Raw genomic sequence first — 17491 nt, 5'->3', positions numbered from 1 at the left:
TCTATGAGTAACTCTTCACATTTCCAGAGATCTCAAATTTCCTTAAATATACAACGACTTCAGTGCTCTTTCTCTAATATGCATAGAGATATGCATGCAAAATGTTCCCTCAGAAAATACTCGAGGGACGTATTCAAGATTCGAGAACGGCTCTGTTTCTCCGCGATCTTATCCTCGGAAGACGACGTGGTGACACATTAGAAGAATACTCAGGGCGTCGATGGCGGCACGGAACGAGGACGAAAACGACGCCGCGGTTCCTCGTGGTGCGGCCGAAATAAGGCCATTCGCAGTTCACTGCAACTCAATTTCAACGATAGTTACATAACGGGCAACGCTCCCGTTGCCCCGCGAGGGAAATGCTCCTTCTTTTCCGGTTATTCGATGCGAAGGGTCGAGTCGATTGCCCGACGCAGCGAGCTCGCATGCGTGAACTTCTACACTCGAGTGCTGTAATTTGTCCGTCACAATTGATACCAACTGCTATCAAAGGGACGACGGCAATTGTGCTCCCTGTTTCCTGATCTATAGCCTATCCTCTGGAAAACTGTAGTTGTAATAATCTGTGATGTTGACTACGAAATCTTCTTTTTTCAAATTTCTCTATGAATTTTGTCGCGTTGCAAAGGTGTGGGTCATAGATTTTATTGCCATAGGCTTTCAAGCTTTAAAACACGGTTGCCGCATAATTGTTTGTCGGCATAAAGTCGTAGAGAATTAGCGTACGTCACTGACCTGTGACGTAGTGGGGAGTAGAGAGGGACTAAAGATTTGGTGGCACTCCTGGCCCCACGATACTCACCCTAGAACCGTGGACTAGGAACTTTTTCATAGAGACTTTACAACATACCGGCAGAGCTATACTCAGAATCAAAATAACAAGTCAAATATAATCTTTGAGCAAGATCCCCCCACTCTACAGTTCGTATACCTCCTCTTTCACCTCTGCTCCACCCATTTCTTCATTCAAAATTTTCCCTATACGCTGTTCCTGAAATGCAGCTCTCCTTCGGCTTCATTTATATCACCGTTTTCAAGGTAATAAACGGAAGTTGTTCGAAATTGAAATGCAACGAGGAATTTCGCAATAAAATTCTTATCAACGGTCGCGAGATATCTCTCTGCTTAATTAATCATTTGTCCCTGGTGACCGCGTCCGCGGGCGAATTAATTACGCGGTTTAACGAGCACCTTTTAAAAAGCGAACGACCCCCGCGATACGCAACGTGTCTAACGACCTCTTGGCTTATCAACGCGCCGCTACTCTCGCGAGGGCTAATTGAATTCGCGCGTTACCGCCCCCCCGGAACGAGCCGACAAATAGAGAATCATGCGCTGGTCATCAATATTTCACGTCCCTCTACCCTTTTCCATTTATTTACCTTCTTTTTTACGCTTTGATTTATCGCGTCCGCTTTATTGCGTTTGTTACGTTATCCGCGCGATCTGTCGTTGGATCGGCCAATCGCGACCTTTCGTATCACGAGCAGAAATGGAAATTCTGACCTCCGCTGATATTTGTGCAACTTTCAAATGCCTAAGAACACTTCATTCGAAAACCTTCAAAAATAAACTATCGCTAACAGGTAACCATTTACAAAATATTTTAGTAATTATCATAAAAATCACTGAAACCAAAGTCAAGCGTCGAATTATACCTAAAGTAATTTGCATCACTACGACTCCAGAATAATTTTTTAAGCGTCCTGTCTTCGACAGTACCTCGATATCTACTCTTCTCTTCCTAGTCGAACAATTACCGTCGGCGACAGGGTCGTACGTTAAATGCAGAAACAGGGTACAGCCTTTATCATTCCGAATGTCTTCCCTGAAAACTCAGCAGCGAGGCAGCGTCGCGGGGATCCAGTGTCCTGACGTAATTCGAAAGCGATTGTTCGAATTTATGAAGCCATTAGGACGCTCCTGGGACGTTCGACTAAAGCCCCCGTTCCTGATTCCTGGCGCAATAAAAGAGTCTCGGTAACGGTGCTATTTTGTCTCGAGTGCTGGCCACGTACATTAAGAATATAACAAAGTTGATTGCCCGCGCCCGCGCGCGCGATCACGCCACTGCGACCACGCGCCTTTGTTACACGGTCAACGCACGTACAAACCACAGCGTCTATAGCCTCCTTGGCTACAATGGCTCATAAACTTGCCACTAAGTGATATCAGAGGCTAAATAAAGTGGAAATTCACGTAGATGCACGGTTACTCTGTGGAAGCTAAATGGTACATGGAAGCGCGACTTTTCGACCGAGTTTTCTATTTTATGGTCTACCTAAATTGTTTCAAATAAATATTGATCTATATGAGTTTAGGAGAATGAAATGGGATTTAGTTGGGCTGTATTGGTAGGAATTATGAATTTTTGTGATCATGAGTACTTGGATAATTCACTTAAAAAGGTTCCTCGCCTACCAGGTCGCTCCTTAATTTTTTCCTTTCCCTAAAATTAATAAATTACCCATTTGACCAGCAAGAAATGCATCAAAGTGTTCTTTCTGTTTTCTTTTCAGCAGTGAGCTCCATGCGGCCCATAAACAGCACGAAGTGCGTAGTGGTCGACGACGTGAAGGCTGTCACCCACGAGAACGCGCACATTCACGACCCGATATCCACGCAAATACCCACCGAAGGTAAATATCGAGAGGCGGAGGAGTATCAATTTGCATCCACTCTGCGCGATGTAAATACTCTAGCCACGGTGCACGACGTCTCATGGTAATTGCTTTTGGGTGGCGTCTGCCACGTTCCAATGGCTTCCCATGGCCTGATATCGGGCGTCGCGGATACATATCGATACAATGGCTACGACGAGAATAATATCGAGCCTGACGTGTACGCGCGTTCTTCGGTGTCGCCTGTCCGACGAATCGAACCTACCCCTCCTAATTTAAATATCAAAATCGGAGAGGGAAATTTAATCGGCCACGTCAGACTTTATCCGATATTCTGTCTTTTTTCCACCGCCTCGGCTGTTTTTGTTTTATTTTTCCGCGAGTTGTGACGTTAAATCTCGCTTTGATGAAAAATATGAGAGGTTTGAAGGGATATTTATGCGTAGCGTTCGGTCGATAACATTTCGGGACGTTTTTCAGGATTAATTCCGCGCGACGAAATATATTCGTATAAACTTGTGTCCATATATACATCGTTCGAGAGCCATTTTATTCTGGGATATATATGTGTTAGAGAGGATGTTGATCTAGGAGAATTTGAAAATAATTTCCCCTCTATGATTGCACTCGACGATGGCCGATCAATAATAGCCTCGTATCACTTGTCTGCATTCATAATTAGTAGAAGCAGTCAATGGACGTTGTGATCGGGCAAGGTCTCCCTAGCAATTATGCCATACTACTTAACTTTGGAAAGTAAAATCAGACCACTGTTAGACATCACTAGGCCCAATTACTTACTTTTAATCTTTAGCAGGTTATGAAATCTACGATTGTAACACTATGACTTCAGACTTATTCTACTGCCAACGCATTAGTCAGACAGAATACATCAGTAGAATGAGTCAAGCACTATAAATCGAACTACACCTAATTTCTCAAGAGTCTCATCCCTGCATCTCTGTTATCACTGTAGAATCACTGCCCACAAGCACAGCAGAGCACTCAAGCGCCGCGGACAGCGCCGGGGACCAACAAAGCGATCCACAGATCCAGCAATCGGCGCAGCAATGGCCAGCAGTGCTCGAGCTCCAGGCGTACAATGTGGCCCACTCGGCCGTCATCCCGCCCTACCACTTCTGGAACACAGAATTCCGTAACAAGCAGCCAGCGTTCATCCGGCTGAACCTGACACTGCCATGGGGCGCGAACTTCGCCGTCTACGGCAGGCGGAACGTTGCGCCCAGCGTCACGCAGTACGATTTCGTGGAGTTCGTGAAGGGCGGTCGCGTGGACCACAGGCTGAAGAGGGACACATCCTCTGAGGCAGTGAGTTTCATGAAAACGGCGGCGCAGGAAGCTAGGAGCAGCCAGCATGAAGAAGGACGCTCGATGGCGTCTTATCAGCACGTGCTGATAAAGAGGACCATCATGGAGCCGATGATGGTGAACGTTAGTCTTCTGCAGTATCTGGATACTGGCCGCTGGTTCCTCTCTGTCTATAATGATGAGCTGCAGCCGTACAAGGTCACCCTGGTCGTCACCGAAGCCGAAGGAGTCTCCACTACCTGCCCCAACGACTGCTCTGGGCGGGGATCGTGTTATCTTGGAAAGTGCGACTGTATTGATGGATATCAGGTGGGTGTCTTAACTATCTTGGGGTGTCTGTCTAAAGCAGTGTTTCTCAACGTGGGGCTCATGGCATACGAGGCGCAATTTTGAATACTAATACAGTGAAATTGGTAACAGTATGGCGCCACTACCTCCACAAATACTTTGTCACTAGATGGAATTTCTCCTAGCTACCACTTTCCTAGAATTAGTCACTTAACCATCCTTTTATACAAATACAACTTGTGACTTGACCTGACCTAACCTGACCATCTGTATCTAAGGCAGGGTTTCCCAGGTAGTTTTACTCACGAGTCTATTAACAAGCCAAGACGGAACGCTTTTTTGTCCCTTTTTCCTCTCTTTCTCTTTCTCATTCTCATTGACTGTCACAATATTGTACCTTTCAGAATTTGGATGACTATTATTATGTATAGCAGGGGAAGGGGAAAATATTTGAGACATAAAGATGGGACATAATCCAGACAGATTTGGGAAACACTGGCTTATGAGGAAGCTAAGCCAACGGAAGTTCGATGGACTGACAACTGGATGAAGTGTTTGAGGATGGTTGATCGTGGAGTTTGTGTGATAGAGAGTGAAGTGTGAGGAATAGGTTGTTGTAAATGTGTTACACTGATTTGATGGATCAGCAGGATGGCTCAATTTAGATCATGCATCAGGAACCAGTCAACTAATCGCGAAAGTTCAATAATTACACTCGTACGGATAGATGGGTTAAACGGTTGATGTAGAGTAATATCCCCTGAGGACACAAATAATGATGTGCATTAGTAATGCAGCGCGGAGACTATATCGGAGATTTGACTATATTATTAGGTCATGTGTAATCATGCAGATAGAATGAGTTCAGGGGTTTTAAATTAGCAGGTTTACAGTCCACCAAAAATGAACTTATGCATTCTTAAATTTTGTCAAGCGGGATAAGTTTAGCAAAATCACTAACATTAGAACTATCGAAGTCAATGTAGGTATGTCTATTTTTGCCAAACTGCTAGAATTAAACCTCTCTAAAAGAAATTCATAAATAGCAAAAATGCTGTTTATTTATATATTTTTTCACTTCTATTCAACATTGACGAAGAAATAGCATAACATTTTCAAAGAAAAAAATGTACAGAAAAAACAAGCATTCAAGTCGTTTTGATCCATCTGGTAATTCTAAGGTTAAAGATACCAACAGGAAAATAGTAAAAACAGTATTCCCAAAAGATCATTCTAAATCCACTCCCACATTGAGTCAAGGAAAAGAGTTGCTGGAGCCAAAGCAATTAGAAGCCGAGATACATCTAAATGCGCTCCTGGATCATCTTTATGGACAACGATTATGAAGTGACCGATACAAATTTCAGGGAGCCGATTGCAGTAAAAGCGTGTGCCCAGTTCTGTGCTCATCCCATGGCCAATATGGCGGCGGTATGTGCCATTGCGAGGACGGCTGGAAGGGTGCCGAATGCGATATACCGTTAGGAGACTGCCAAGTTCCTGATTGCAATCAACACGGACAGTGCGTCAGGGGATCGTGCGTGTGCAACCCTGGATGGAAGGGCAACTTTTGCGACGAACGTAAGTGTATTTTTTTTACTAACATTCCTATACAGTATTGGGAGCTTTAAAAAAATTCAGTAGTTTTAAAAAAGGTATATTACATATACTAGGAAGAGTAAAAAGGTAACATAAAAACTAGGTACTTGAGAAAGAATTTGGCTTGATGTATCTCGCTTCAACTATCTGGAATAACATAAACTACTTTAAAAAATTGGACTAGAGAAATATATTTGCAAATATTATACAGGGTTTTTTCAAGCTCGGGAGTACTAGGATTTGCTCAGGAGAAATTGAGGAACTTATATAAAAAATGCTACCTGTCAGTGTCTGTTTTTATCTATGCCAACTAAAAATACTGTACCATCTTGAATTCTTATTTAATACCAACATAAAAACTCTTTGAAGCACATATTTACTATGTTATATTTTTAGTGGTATGGTATAGATTCCACTATATTGTAGCCCATCGCTGAGAAGTTAATCCAGGTCTCCATGTATATTAAAAGCAGAGGATGCGCGATAATTCAGCGTTAAAAATGATCAGCGGAAACGGGAGCTCGCAGAGGAACGCTTACTTCCGGGATCTATTTCTGTTGTAGACGTTGTTTCTTCATATTTGTCGCAATGCCATTAATTTCTCTCGTAATTCAGTCGTACGGATGCTCACCTCTCCCCTCCTATTCAGGGAGATTCGAGATATTAGTAATGCGCGGTCCCTACTGGCACGGAACACAGCCGCCCTCTCTGCATCCTGTAATTAATGCGCGCTCGCGGTTCCCTGAATTTACATATTGGGTCAAGCCACGCGGATAGAAGCCGACGATCTGCTTCGCGCTCGTTTCGCGGTCATTTGGGGGACAGTGTTTGACGATATCAAATTTCGTGGCACTTTGAATCAAGAGAATACACTGTGATTGATGGGAGAACGTAAATTTTGGAAAATTGGATTGGTATCGGTCTTTAAACGAAAATTGTCTTGGATATGAGGGAAGCCTTTTAGTTCTATGATGTGAGGGAGTAAATATGATTCAATGTTCGGTTTGTCTGTTATTATTAATTATTAGGAATTCCAATAATTTGATCGTCAGACTTCACATTTTCATCGCTCTGTTTTTAATGAAATTTATATCGATTGACCACGATTCCAAATAACATATTATAGAGCTTCCACTGAGTTTCCAAGTTAATTGAATTAATCAGTTATATTAATTTAAAAAAAAAGGCATTAAAATTGAATTCCATTTTCTCACGAAAATATACACGCAAAGTCACTTCTGATCGAAATATTCAATTATAATGTCATCTCAAAATTAATCCTCGAGAGTTACATATTCATATTTATATTTCCGAAATTCTATTGTATCTATTTACTGAAATTAAAGAAATAGTAGAAGACAGAATTAATTAACATACTTCTTAAACTACTTTCGACTTCATAATTGCAAACGCCTTTCCTAATAATCCAACTCCATAAATTCTTTTGAAAACAAAAAACATGTTTGAAGAAACGGAAGAGTCCGAGGAACATCGAAAAATTGCGCAGCATCCGAAGCGTTGAGAATTATTTTCGGGTCAAGTATCCTCAACCAGATTCAAGAAAACACCGCTCACAGCTATCCAAGCGCTCCACTTCCTGCCCAGCGAACTTCTTCTCTCATTAATTTGCTCTCGAACGTTCTTCCGCCTCGACAGACACGATCATCGTTCACCAGGATGACCTCGCCGTTCGCGGAGAACCGCGGAAGCCCTGAATCGCGAGCGTCGCCTTAGCTCGAGATCCTTTTTCCAAGAAAAGGAGGCTCGCGTCTCGAAAAGGAGGTCGCCGTGGGGCGGCTGGGCGGCGGTGATTGCGCCCTGGGCGCCGACGAATGGGCCAACTTTTTAAATTATGGCATCGGAACAATTGCATTATTCCCGCGGATCCCAGCTGCCCCGGGGAAATTATGAAACTTAATTCCAAAGCGTCCCGGCGACGCGTCGCTTTGTGCCATCCGCCTCGTACCTATTATGTGTATACACGCGGCTGACGTTCGTCGGAGATGAGGGAAATTCCTCGTTGGATTCTTCGACCGTTACGTATGCGGCGTGCCCGTCGAAGATCGCGTCGGTTCCCTCGGTTTTTATTAGAATCGCGGGAGGTCCCTTACGATCCGCGATCGAACCGATCACTCCTGGAATTTTTGTAATCTTTAACTCTCCAGTTACGGGGAAACGCTCTGCTGGGGTTCCTGTGGTCTCCAGTTGTGATGCTGAATCGATCTCCTCGTATACGAAAAGAGCAAAAAGTTTTAGATACCCGAAATATTTAGTGGAATTGGAAAATTTAGAGAAGAAGTTGAATTCCTAAGCTCAGCGGTCCAAAGTTCATTCCAGAGAGCTACAAACGTCTTTGGACTAGAGTTTCTCAACCTTTTTTGACTTGTGGCTCTCTTTCAAACATGAGTCACCTCTATACCCCCTTCCTTTCTTTTTTTATCTCAGTGTCTTTCCTTGTTCCCATCTTCCTTTTCTTCACGTGACCCTAAATAACACAGGGTGGAAACCCTTAAGGGGTCTGCTCTAGACTCTAGGTCTCTAGATCACCCAAATCATCAGTATACGTATAATAAGAGCAACGTTGTCCTTCTTTCAGCCGATTGTCCAGATCCCAACTGCAGCGGTCACGGCGCCTGCGTTTCTGGCAAATGTTACTGCAAGGCGGGCTGGCAGGGCGAGAGATGCAACCAGGTCGATCAGCAGGTGTACCAATGCCTGCCACGCTGCTCAGACCATGGAACATACGATCTCGAGTCTGCGACGTGCATCTGCGAGGGACATTGGACTGGCGTGGACTGCTCGCAGCCGAGCTGTGACCTCGACTGTGGACCTCATGGAACCTGCGAGCAGGGTCTTTGCAAGTTAGTCTTCTGCACAGATAACACACTTCTTATTACCCTTAGAATACTTGGTGAATTCTGAAGTAAGAATGATTTCCATTTTATTGGTTTTGAAATTAATAATTATAAATCCTCTTCAAGTCCACTTAAAAACTTCTAATATAATAATTCAGATGAAGAAACACTTAGTAGCTGACAGACAGTTCTGTAAATTCAGTATCATGGAGTGAAGAGAATCCGAAGAAAAGACTCGAGAGGGTCCTCCAAGTAGGTTTATCGCTACAAGTTAGCGACAGCTAAAAAAATCGTGACGTGGCAGAATCGAGGGTGGTGGATTCAGGAAAGAATGGGCTAAAAATGAGTAAATTGAGGAGGGAGATCGGAGGCACCGAAAGTTCCAGCTAAGAAGGTGAAAAATTGCAAGAAAAAGGCTCTGTCTTTGGTAGAGGGGATCGGTAGGAGGCAACTTATCACGACTCGAAGGACCGTCGTCCCTACCTACCATCCCTTTGTCAGAATCAAGGACGCGAAAGAGGATCTCCTTTCTCATATTCTAAAGCTGACGCCTCTCGTCTTCCCTCTTGTGTTCCATCCACAGTGACTCGCCGTGAAAGAGCCTTCTAAGTGCAAAAAGTTTTCTCCGCGGAAAAGGGGAGGGCTGAACTTCGAAACTGAACTCGAACTCGCGCTCTTTCTTTTTTCTCTGTATAAAGGGTCGAAGCCACGGCAGCTGCTAGGGGGGCAGGGAATCAATTTTACATTCGACAATAAAGCTTCCTGACACCGAAGTCCCTTTTACCTCGGATTCTCTGGCTACGTTGTCAAGCCAATTGAAGTTTTATGACTTCGACTAGGGTGATCCTGTTAGGTGGCGCAGGTAGAGGACACCCTGACGAATGAACGTAATTAATTCCCTGGACTTTTTGATTTCCAGATGCAAAGACGACTGGACCGGAGCCAAGTGCGATCAGAAACCCTGCGATCCTCGGTGCGCAGAACATGGTCAATGTAAAAATGGTACCTGCGTCTGCAGCCAAGGGTGGAACGGCAAGCACTGCACGTTGCGTAAGTGGAAGAGTGTAATAATAATCCTGTGAAACATAGCTCGTATATTCAACGATAATCGAATCACCTTGACCTACATGTGGGCCATAGGACTGTGAATATATTAAGATAATTGTCCTTAAAAGAATCCATCAGTGTGTTCTGTTAATAGCATTCTAAAATCTACTTTTCTTAATAGCCGGATGCGAAAATGGATGCAGTCGACACGGACTCTGCACGCTGCAAGATGGCGACTACAGTTGCGAGTGTTCGACTGGCTGGGCGGGTAGAGACTGCAGCATACGCCTCGAAATGGAGTGTAATGATCTTATTGACAATGATCAGAGTGAGTACTAAAAATTGACCTTGTAACTTGAACACCTATCTACATATAACGTGAGCTCTAGTCATTCAGATGATTGCCTCGGGTACCGAGAGTGATGAATCAGAGGTCTAACTATTGATTCCTTGAAGGTAGCTTCTCAAATAAGCATACTTATAATTATGACCCTAGCATACCAATTAAAAGTTAGAAGAACTCTCGGTACTAGAAATGACCAGCTTGATGCATCGCGAATCCACTCTCAAATGTACGTAAAGCGCTATTATTCTTTGCCTCAGCTTCCAATTCTTCATCTCCAGAATATCGAAACATTCAAAATTCTCCAATCGTTGCGCGTTGTAATTTGAGAAGAGAGTTCCCTTTAGCTGGACTACCAAATTGGAAACGCCCCATTAACTTAAGCGGTATAAAGAGAGTAGTAGTATTCTAAGGATCATTGCTTCCCAGATGGCATGGTGGACTGTTCCGACAGCGAGTGCTGCTCGCACGCAGCTTGCTTGGGACACATCATGTGCCTGACCAGTAACAATCCAGTGGATGTTCTCCTTCGCAAACAGCCGCCCAGCGTCACCGCGTCCTTCTACCAGCGTGTGAAATTCCTCGTCGAGGAAAACAGCGTACAAAGCTACGCTTACATGAACGAGTACACCGAAAGGTAAGATCGATCACTTCTTCCTTGCCCCGTTTCAACCACGATTTAATTATAGAACGCTTAGTTCTTTATTTTTACGACCGTATGAGAGAGTACTTTATCATTAGACTGGTCGAGCTAGTCGTTGTTTCTTGTCAGTTCTTTGACAACTTCAGGTGTGAGTAGATAGACTGAAAACAGTAAGGTCTCGTGTGGCGCATGAAGCGAACCGAGAATTTAAAATGAGAAATGTGAGAAATTGTCGAATATAAATATCTTGCTGAATTCAAGAGTCTAAGTTACTTCGACTTCAAGAATCAATTTTCCCAGCGACCAGCTCGACCGACGTATGTTGAAACACGCGCAACGTTCAACAAGAACGAAACTAAGTACAATAGTACATAGCTGCGTGTCATAGTTTGGCCTTTTACAGTCTCAATGCGTTTACTACACGGCGGTTACTTTCCTCGTTTTTTACATCATCCACGTGAACAAACGCGATATCATTGATTTTCATTCGAAGGTTTTTTTCGTTTGGTCGTACGGCACCGTCCGTGATCGAAAAGCTTCGAAAATGTGCAGTATATATATATCTATACATACATTATTATATCTGCGTCCATTCACGTGTGTATACGAAACGAGAGGACCGATTCTATCATGTTTTTAAGCGCAAACAGTTTGATCACACAGACGATGCGCACACGGTCACGATGCTTTTCGTTGAAACAGTTTCATTTGCGGACGAAGCTTCACGATGGGGTAAAATCATAGAATATACAAAAACAAAAAGAGTAATAAATCGTCCTGGGTATACTTTTCCATGCGCGAGTTCAGCTTTTCGGTGTTCCAGATTCTCGTGTACCGATCTTTCTAAATCTCGCATTAGAGAATTGTCCTGTACGCCTCTGTTTAAAGGGAAAGAATATTTCGGCTCGTGCATCTCGATAATGTTTATAGCTCTGAGAGAGAAAAGGGGATCGTTTTCTTGTTTAACGTTGTCTGTTTCGAGGGAATCAGAATTCAAGACGGCGAAGGTAATTCGGAAAGATCTGAATTCGAATCACGTTTTCCCCATCGTGAGCGACATTTCGATGAAAAACGAAAAGATAGAAAGAGAAAAAAGATGAGATTTAATCAGATTAACTTGCACCGCTATACCAAACAATCCGGTATACATCCGTGACAGCTGAATTATCAAGAGAGCCCCCGGTGGGTGACAACCCTGCCAACCCCTGACCGTCCTACTCCTCGTGTTTCACCCCCTCCCTCCCCCGAATGCCAAACGCGTCGGTGATCATCTCTGGAGACATTGTCGATCAAAGGAGCTTCCTAATGGTACCCTCCGATATTAATTATTCGCAATCTCGTGACTGTTGAATACCAACCAATATCACTGTCTTGCCGAGAAACTTTGAAATCTCGAGATATTTGATCCTGAAGAGGGAGCGAGAAATCCAATCTCGTCGTGTCTCAGTTCCACCTGAATTTTTTACCTATAAATAGCTCATGTTACCAATAATGTCTGCAGAAAAATGTGTTGCCGATATTAAAGTACAAGTATGTGGAAACTGTAATTTATATTTTAACCACTTCACATGGCAGAGACATTTTTTGCATTTCCCATGATGTGTTATTAACACCTTCGCGCGATATTTTATTGTAGTACTCTTTGACTGTAATTATACAATTTCCCTATTAATTTTCACTATCATTTTGGAGTGTTACATACAAAAATCGTATCGAAGTACCATTAGTGATCTTTAATTTATAAATGCTTCAATTAAGCGCAATTAATTGAACTGCATTGTGTTAAATAAAATGTAATGTGACTCACTGTGCAATGAAGGACGCTCGTATCCTTCTGTTATGTGAAATACAGCTCCCAACTTTTATTACAATTTTCAGGAGCTTGTAATTTACTGTACGCAACGAAATTTTATGCAGTCATTATTGATGATGTGTACTGCAAACAAACAATGAAGGTGTATTGTGACATGACAAAGTTGGAATTCAATTTCATGATTAAAAACTGTGTTAAGTTACTAAAATCTCGAAATGAGTAGTGCTTTTGAGAAAGTAATTCCTTCCACTAAAATGAAGAATTTAAAAAATTTGTGAATTTTCAGTCTGCTTTTAAATTATGATGTTACAGTGCTTAAATTGTAATAGTTACTTTATAATCTTGTTATCTGAAGCTACAAAATTGTAATGGTACTAAAAATCTGGAATTTTATTCATATTTAACTTTATTTAATATTAGATTTTGAAAATTCTAACAATTCCACTATTTTCGGTGCTTTCCCGGCACAAGATAATTAACTCCGCCAAAGTGGCTCATAATTAGATACTTTACTGAGCCGTGAGCGAAAACGTAGCTCCGTATTCATAGAATAAGCGACCTTTGTTCAACAATGACGAAGATTTGCTCAGGACGCGTGGGGCCCTCGGCCACGAGCGCATTTCGGGGGATTCGTGTATTTTGTCTAGTGTTTATCCTCTGTGTGTACCCTTGCCACCACCAGAATCACCATATTAATTCACCCTACAGCCGAAGACCGAAAAAAGAGGCTCCCCGTTCAACGTACAAACTAAACGACAAAAAAGTCCGGAAAAGTCAAGTAGCCAAAAAAAGTAACGAAAAAAAAAAGAGAAAGAAAAACGAAAGAAAGCAAGGAAGTAAAACGGAAAAAGAAAACAGAAAAAAAGAGAAAGTCTGCACACGGAGAAAATCGCTCGAGAGACTCGCTTTTAAGTTCTTTCCGACTGTTCGCGAAACTTTTTACCGACATTCCAAGCGCTGTCCGAGCGAGCGCGCGCGCAACATCACCAATCAACCTTTTTACCTTCTGTGAACCGTTTATAGTTGAGAAAAAGTGTCGTTCTTTCCAAAATTTTTCTTGTGACCACCAATTGTCTCGGCCAGTTATTTGTTTAAGCAGTTTTTCAACCAAAAAAGAGAAAAAAAAGCAAAAGAAAAGAAAGACAAAGGGAGATTCATAGATAAAGCGCACTAGAGCGATCGACTTCCGGCGACGTCGGCGCTGAAGACTCTCAGGCACGCTTCTATCTTATTCGAATCAAACGAACGAGGGATTTACGAAGGAGAGGACGACGCCGCGACTCGATCGCTCCATTAAAGTTATTTCTAGAAATGGTAGACACAAGTTTGAAATCTCTCGACGCTACCATCGGTTTTCTTTCCTTCGCGCGTCCTTCCAGGAGTTCGTCTCCTCGTGTTACGTTGTGCATATACGTATACGACGTGCAGTTCCGTCTGTGTGCGAAGAAAGAGACGAGTGCCGAGAGGGCGGGACGCAGAAGTTTGTTTGCCCCGTGTTTGTTCACTGTTTCGCGTCTCACACCGGTATTGATCACCGTTTCCGAGCACCCTTGCCTCTGGAACGCTTCCTTCGATCGGAGGGGACACTATCAAGTCTCCTTTCTATCAAATCCAGTCACTTTGCCAGCCATGGAGCCTCGAGCATTACTCGAAGAGTTCTAAAAGTATAGTTGGTGGCCAAATATAGTGAAAATGGCCAGGTTTTAGTAAAATGGTATGTTATCGATCCTTCACACTTCTAAAAAAGAAGTCTTCATCCCCTACTCGATGACGCCTGTCTCGAGGCATGTCGTGTCAAGTGATGGATCTGAAACCACTTTGGATTATTTTGAATCTCCATATCTCTTTGGAAATCGAATGGGAGTCAAAATGATTTAAAGTGGTCTGGTCCCATCACTAGTCGCGAGACATAGTTCTCCTTGCTCCTAATGCTTTCCAGAGAACTTCTCCTAAGATACGAAAAGTACCTTCGAGGGGTCCAAATTGAAATATCCCGTGCTTGGAAGTCGATGGCTCGAGATGGCCCGAAGTGACTGGACCAAAATGAATGGGAAATTAAAGTATAGAGAGCTAGTGGCAAGAGAGAAATATTCGGTAACGATAAAGGGCACCGTCGATCGACCGCTCGAGACTAGAATTCTTATCTGGAGGAGACGGTCGGTGTCTACTAGCGCGAGGACGTTTCCTCCAGCAGAATGGAATCTCGAACGAACAGACGGAATACAAGTATCCTTGTGGCCCGGTGAATCAGAAATTCAGGCTGGCGTCGGGATCGCTCGGACACCGTAATCAATATTCCGAAGATCGTCCCCCGACATTGAAGCTGGCTCGATGGAATCTCCTTCTCATTGTCAGTCGGAGACACCCATCGAGCTAGACCAACGCGATAAGGGGGATCGCTGCCGTTTCAGCCCCGTCTTCGCCTCTACCGAGACGAGATGAGACGCTGAATTCCAAACGATACGACAAGCGCTCGTTAGCATGTACAGGAGGCTAAAGAAGCAATGGTCATGGTGCTTGCGAAATTTATTGGATATGCTGGGTAAGATTTCATTGGAGAATTTAGATAGCAGTTCTGGTCTTTTGGGTTTTATTAGCTAGATTGAGGAATGAGGAACTGAACGAAACTAGATATTATTATATGAAGTTTGAATTAAGTTAGTGTTATAGAAGATTCGTACTCTGGTCAAGTAAAGGAGCAGTATTGTTTCAAGAGAATGCGATTCTATAGCTATTCAGATATCAGACGTTTTTATGTGCGTTTTAAGGAAACGGGAAATTTTGAAAAGTAAATATTTTTAAGAACATAATATTTGACGATTGTAGTCATTTTAGACTACCAACACAGTTTTCAAAATTTCCTGTTTACCTGAGACACTCTGTAGAAACCATTTCACTTAGCAGCTTAATTTACGGAGACATATAACCTGTTGAATTTTAGATTAAAACATTTTCTTCCCATTAAATATTAGAAATTTCAACAAGAACACTTCTTACAAACAACGCGTTGAAATCTTCAGTTTTCCCTTTTATACTGAAGATAAATTATTCAAGACTAATTAGTGACAAGTAAAGGACCATGACCATTACTTTTCTCCCATCTATATATCGAAGCATTGCCAGAAACCCAGTGATCGGAGAGTAGCCCGCTCTCCCTCTCTCTTTCTCTCTCTTTCTCTCTCTATATTACTATCATATACATATTGATATGTATATATACGTATACCGTATACATGATGTGTGTGCGTAGTTTCCAACTTGTGTCTGTCACGTGTATTACCACTCTATGTTGGGATGAGTCTGTGGGTGACTGCGTTCATGTTGGTGTGGCTGGGCAAAGAATGTGTGTGCGATGGGTACGCTTGATTTAGTGTGTGTCTACGTCTATTGTTTCTGTAACGGCGTGCGGAGCATTGCGAGGAGCACTCGATTTCACCAAGAAACGGCGGAGGTGTCTGGAGCCTTTGCAAGGGTGGTTGGCTTCGAGGAGCCAGCGACACCCTCGGACGCTTCAGACCTCTCTGGCCGCACTTGTCGCGGGACCTTTGGTCCAGAGGGATCCAGGGGGATAGAACAGCAGATCTTGATCGGTCTTTACCAGCAGTAAGATGCAAAATTGATGTACGTAAATCGTCTGGAAAACGATTGCTCGCGCAATGCTGCGTACGCGCGTCCGTTTTTGCCCGCAAAGCGGGTTCTGTGACCGTGGTAACGCCCTTTCTTCTCGTTGGTTTTTCCCACACGTAGTACGTTCTGGAGTTCCTTTACACCGCGGTAAGTTGCAGCTCAAGCTCTCGCTAATCGTTCATTATCCAAACAACAATTTAAAAAAACTAAAAAAAAAAAAAAAGAAAGACAAAGTACCATCTATTGCTCGTTTCGCTCGTACATTCATCTTACATGTTTTTTCGTATGTCCCGTATATGTATCTGTCTATCTATATATTTGTATACGTATGTTATTACCTTTAGCCTGCGTTTCTTAAACGTCTGTCTCTATCTTTCTCTCTGTATCCTCTATGTTTCTGTTTTTAGTTCATTTTTTTTTCATTCTTCGTTTACCTTGTCCACTCCATTTTTCTGAGCCTGTTCCCCGATTCGTTTAACAATTAAGAATTTGTTTTACGCCAGTGTCTCGAACATTACTTCGCTTGTTCGTCTCGTCCTTAGCCCCCTTTCTTCTGTCTCTTGTTATCTTTGTCTCTTTCTTTCCGTCTATCGCTCTCATTCGCTCTCTTTCTTCCTGTACTTGCGTCTGTTTTTCTGTCGTTCTTGGGCGCGATGGCCCACCGGAAGTTGCTTCCACCTTAGGTCAACTCTTATACTATACTCAGTCGAATCTTGTAAATTAAACTTTTAATAAGAAGAATTGTAAAAAGAAGAAAGGGAAATTCGGGAAAGGATTTTCTTTGTAAAATATAGACCTTAAATTTGACGATCTAGTTCTATTGAATTGAATTTTGAAGAAATTTAAAGTGGAGTAATTCAGAAGTTTCTCTGCTTCTCTGTTAATTCAGGATCTCTATTAATATTTAAAAATGAACTTGGAAACTTCGCTTCATGTTCAAATGGAAATTTTGAAGTGGAATTTGATAATAGGAACCGCAACTTCCGTCAGCCATGGCGCTCCTTCACGCCCATTAAAACTACGATCGTACGAATTGTCTCTGTGTTATTCTTGTGACATGTCGTCGGATTGTTGTCTCTCCCCGCCGCCATCATCCCCCCTAATTATCATTTCTATTCATGTATTGTCTTCTTGTCCTTGTTAGCGCTAACTTATTGGCTACGTCTCCCCTCACCCTGTAAAACGGCAATAGTATGTTTGAGAATCTTGTGTACTTACAGAACATATATATATATATATATACATACATATATATACATGTTATGTACAATACCATATTCACCCTGGTCTTGTGTTGTTTTTGTGTTGCCCAAGGCTTGCACTTTT

The 17491-nt window shown here is 42.7% G+C and overlaps 1 protein-coding gene across 3 annotated transcripts in view; it reads left to right on the top strand.

Annotated features, from left to right (window-relative positions):
• The window catches only part of Ten-a (Teneurin-a transmembrane protein), a 546410-nt gene that overhangs the window by 516197 nt on the left and 12722 nt on the right, over positions 1-17491 (top strand). For all 3 annotated transcript variants that reach the window (XM_076375328.1, XM_076375326.1, XM_076375329.1), the window contains 7 exons: positions 2520-2639; positions 3598-4259; positions 5606-5819; positions 8434-8698; positions 9612-9742; positions 9921-10067; positions 10512-10719. In XM_076375328.1, the coding sequence (XP_076231443.1) occupies positions 2520-2639; positions 3598-4259; positions 5606-5819; positions 8434-8698; positions 9612-9742; positions 9921-10067; positions 10512-10719 (1747 nt within the window). The remainder of the gene's footprint in view (positions 1-2519; positions 2640-3597; positions 4260-5605; positions 5820-8433; positions 8699-9611; positions 9743-9920; positions 10068-10511; positions 10720-17491) is intronic.

The sequence above is a fragment of the Calliopsis andreniformis genome, chromosome 3 (genome assembly GCF_051401765.1).
Source record: "Calliopsis andreniformis isolate RMS-2024a chromosome 3, iyCalAndr_principal, whole genome shotgun sequence".
In the NCBI taxonomy this organism is placed as follows: Eukaryota; Metazoa; Arthropoda; class Insecta; order Hymenoptera; family Andrenidae; genus Calliopsis; species Calliopsis andreniformis.
Note: the sequence above shows the minus strand (reverse complement) of the source record. Positions and strands in the feature narration are given on the sequence as shown.